The sequence below is a fragment of the Dipteris shenzhenensis genome, chromosome 8, assembly GCF_047967505.1.
Source record: "Dipteris shenzhenensis isolate YYH24624 ecotype China chromosome 8, Dip_SZ_1.0, whole genome shotgun sequence".
Taxonomy (NCBI): Eukaryota; Viridiplantae; Streptophyta; class Polypodiopsida; order Gleicheniales; family Dipteridaceae; genus Dipteris; species Dipteris shenzhenensis.
In genome coordinates this window covers 4,172,336-4,176,168 of record NC_141603.1, presented here as the reverse complement: position 1 = coordinate 4,176,168, position 3,833 = coordinate 4,172,336, and the positions used below count along the sequence as shown (strand labels likewise).

Sequence of the window (3,833 nt, the reverse complement as noted above, 5' to 3'; positions counted from 1 at the left end):
CACACTCATATAAATGTAACATAGACGCATTGGTCTTGTCATAGTTATCACAAACTTCAGCTTCATTTATGACACATGCAAGTGTCGCTTTGGGTATTTTTGTTAGGGCACAAGCGATAGTCAGGTCCTTATTGTGACCACATGCACTTTCATTTCTAGAATCAGGCACGCATATGTCCTTCGTTTTGAAAAAACGATCTTTCAGATTTGCATGTCTATATTTGCTTTGGGGATGAGCCTATGCCTCCACCACAGATGTAGCATGCAGAAGATAAGTCGGCAAGGCTCTGTGCTCACCACTTCCATGCTTGAGCATTCATTCCCATTATCTGCATCTTACCACAGTCCTGTCCAGCATGTGCACATCAGTATATATGTTTCCCATCATGACATATGCTGCAGGAAGGTTTTCATCTAATCTCACCAAATTCTCAAAGGCATACCTTCCAGCCTCTAAATTATTCCACTTTTGACAAGCACCCAACACCGTTGACCATACAACAACATCACGTTGGAAAGGCATTTTCTCCACCATTGCCAATGCCTCATCCACTCTGCCTGCACGGCAGAAGAGATCGATCATGCAAGAATAATGCTTAATACTCAAATTAGTTCTGTAGTGGTTGCTTATAGACAGAAAACAATCCTGGGCCTTGTCGACTAGACCCACATGACTACATACCGTGAGAACACTAAGAAATGTGATCTCATCTGGCTGTATGCCTTCCTGAAGCATTCTCTCAAACAGACGAAATGCAAGTTCATTTTCTCCCCAGCGGGCATATCCTGCAATCAATGCATTCCATGCTACAATATCTCTTGTGAACAATGCATCAAACACGTGTTGGGCATCCATCATGCTCCCACATTTAGAATACATGTCAATAAGACTGTCTGCCACAGTTGAGATGGTATCAAAACCAGTCCTGCTAATTTGCGAATGCAGCTCCTTTCCACTTTCCAGAGCTGCTGTGTTGCCGCATGCTTTCAGCAGGGTGGAATAGGTAACACTACTTGGAGACAGATATTGTTCTTGCATTTGTACATAAAGCTTAAAAGCCTCCTCATTTTCTTCTCGCTCAATGTAACCCATGATCATGGTGTTCCATGTAACCACATCACGGTAAGGCAATTCATCAAAGGCACGCTGTGCATCCTCCATGCTTCCACAGTTCGCAAACATAACCACCAAGGTGGTTCCCACAAATACATCAGACTCGAATCCACTCTTCACAACCTGGGCGTGGATGGCTCTACCTTTTGCCAGGAACGATGTTCTGGCAAATTTACCATCAAGTCGCTTCCCCTGTTCGAATGCTGCCAGGTTGCTACAAGCCTTCAATACGCCAACAAAGGTTCGGGCATCTGGTTGGACACCTTCCTGGATCATCTGTGCATACAACTCCAAAGACAATGCTCTGTCTTCAACCTGAGCATATCCCAAAATAATGGTACTCCATGTAACGACATCACGGTGTGGCAATTTATCAAAGACAAACCATGCATCATCCATGTTCCCACACTTTGCATACATACTCACCAAGGTATTTGCAACGAACACATCTTCCTCAAAGCCACTCTCTACAATGTGTGAGTGGATGGCTTTCCCAGTTGCCAGAAAGCCAATTGTCCCAAATTTCTTGCTTACTTGCTTCCCCTCTTTCAGGCTGCTGCAGGCCTTTAACGCACCTACAAAGGTTCGAGCATCAGGTTGGACACCTTCTTGGTCCATTTGTGCAAACAACTCAAAAGCACATGCACCGTCTTCTTGCTCAGCGTACCCCAGGATCATGGTATTCCATGCAACCACATCACGATGAGGCAGTCCATCAAAGGTGCACTGTGCATCCTCCATGCTCCCACACTTCACGTACGTATCCACCAAGGCACTTCCCGCAAATATATCTGATTCAAATCCACTCTTTACCACTTGGGAGTGTATGGCTCTACCTTTCGCCAGGCACCCTTTTTTCACAAACTTACTATCAACTTGTTTCCCCTGTTCCAGCGCATCTAGGCTATGGCAAGCCTCCAATGTGGCAACAAATGTTCGAGCATCTGCTTGAACACCTTCTTGGTGCATCCAAACATACAATTCCAAAGCCAGTACACTGGGATCTTGCTTGGCATACCCCATGATCATAGTATTCCACGTGACCACATCACGCTTGGGCAAATCACCAAAGACACACCAAGCATCCTTCATGCTCCCACATTGCGCATACATCTCTACCAAGCTCGTTCCCACGAACACATGTGCCTCAAAGCCACTCTTCACTACTTGGGAGTGGATGGCTCTACCCCTTGCCATGCTCACTGTTGCCACGAAATTTGAGTCGTATTGCTTCCCCTCTTGCAGTGCTGTTAGGCTATTGCTAGCTTTCAAAATGCCTACAAAAGTTCGACTATCTGGCGATCTACCTTCCTGGTGCATCTGTGGGTACAACTCCAATGCCCGCATGCTGTGTCCTTGCTCGACATAACCCAGGATCATGGTGTTCCACGTGACCACATCACGGAGGGTCAATTGGTCAAAGACACACCATGCATCCACCATGCTCCCACATTTTGTGTACATATCCACCAATGTAGTTCCCACGAATACATCAGACTCAAAGCCATTCTTTACTGCTTTTGAGTGGATGGCTCTACCTTTTGACAGGCACCCTATTTTTGCAAATGCCTTACCAACTTGCTTGCCCTCTTCCAGCGCTACCAGGCTACTGCAAGCCTTCAATGCACCAACGAAGGTTCGATCATCTGGTTGGACACATTCCTTGTCCATCCGTGCATACAACTCCAAAGCACACGCACCCTCTTCCAGCTTGGCATATCCCAGGATCATGGTATTCCACGTAAACACATCAAGATGAGGCAATTTGTCAAACACACTCCAAGCATCCTCCATGCTCGCACATTTTGTGTACATAGCCACCAAGGTGGTTCCCACGAATACATCTGACTCAAAGCCACTCTTAACTATTTGAGCGTGGATGGTTCTACCTTTTGCCAGGCGCCCTCTTTTCATAGACTTCCCTTCAACCCCCTCTTTCAGCACGGTCAGGCTATTGCAAGCCTTCAACACACCAAGGAAGGTTCGACCATTCGGTTGGACACCTTCCTGGTGCATCCGTGTATACAGTTCCAAAGCCCATGCACCCTCTTCTTGTTTGGCATATCCCAGGATCATAATGTTCCACGACGCAACATTGCGCCTAGGCATGCTGTCAAATGCATGGCGAGCGTCCCCCATGCAGCCACGCTTCACATACATCTGTATCAACTTGTTTGTCTTTATTACTGGAAGCTCATTTAAACGTTCTTCTGTAAGGGTGATTATTTCCTTACGCTTCACCTGAAGCAACCTCTTGTGGACAGCATCTCCATCTTCATCCGTACCAAGGACGTGACTGCAGAGAGGCAACCTAAGCTGTGAACCCATGATTAACGAGACGCACGAGAGAGCTACCTTACACAAGACAAGGTCCAATAACCTAACCTAGCGGAAAGAGCGCTCCATTTTCACATCTCTGTTCTCTTATGCTTGTCTTCATGCTTGCCGCTATACTCGCTTCGTCTTTTCGTTCTGAAATCGCATTGCTCTGCATTTGAACTCAAGGCGAGTATAATCCAGTGTCCGCCTATGACCTGTGAGAACCACATGCTATGTATGAAGGCATAGATCGCATGTATTTGAAAACCAGGTAGGGGTTCCTGCTGCATTCCGGCAGTATTGATGACTTGGGATCCCGCGATTAGGACACGGTATTTACTTGAGAGTGGTGACTGGTCTCTAGACATGTTCCTGAGGTCTTGCACTCTGGAGTCTGGAC

At 46.5% G+C, this 3,833-nt stretch overlaps 1 protein-coding gene across 1 annotated transcript; it reads right to left on the bottom strand.

Moving 5' to 3' along the window:
- Positions 1–325: 325 nt before the first annotated feature.
- Positions 326–3,442, bottom strand: LOC147898994 (pentatricopeptide repeat-containing protein At2g33680-like). The gene has a single exon (XM_087378176.1). It carries the CDS (start codon positions 3,440–3,442, stop codon positions 326–328), a length of 3,117 nt encoding a protein of 1,038 aa, XP_087234302.1.
- Between the last annotated feature and the right edge of the window lie 391 nt (positions 3,443–3,833).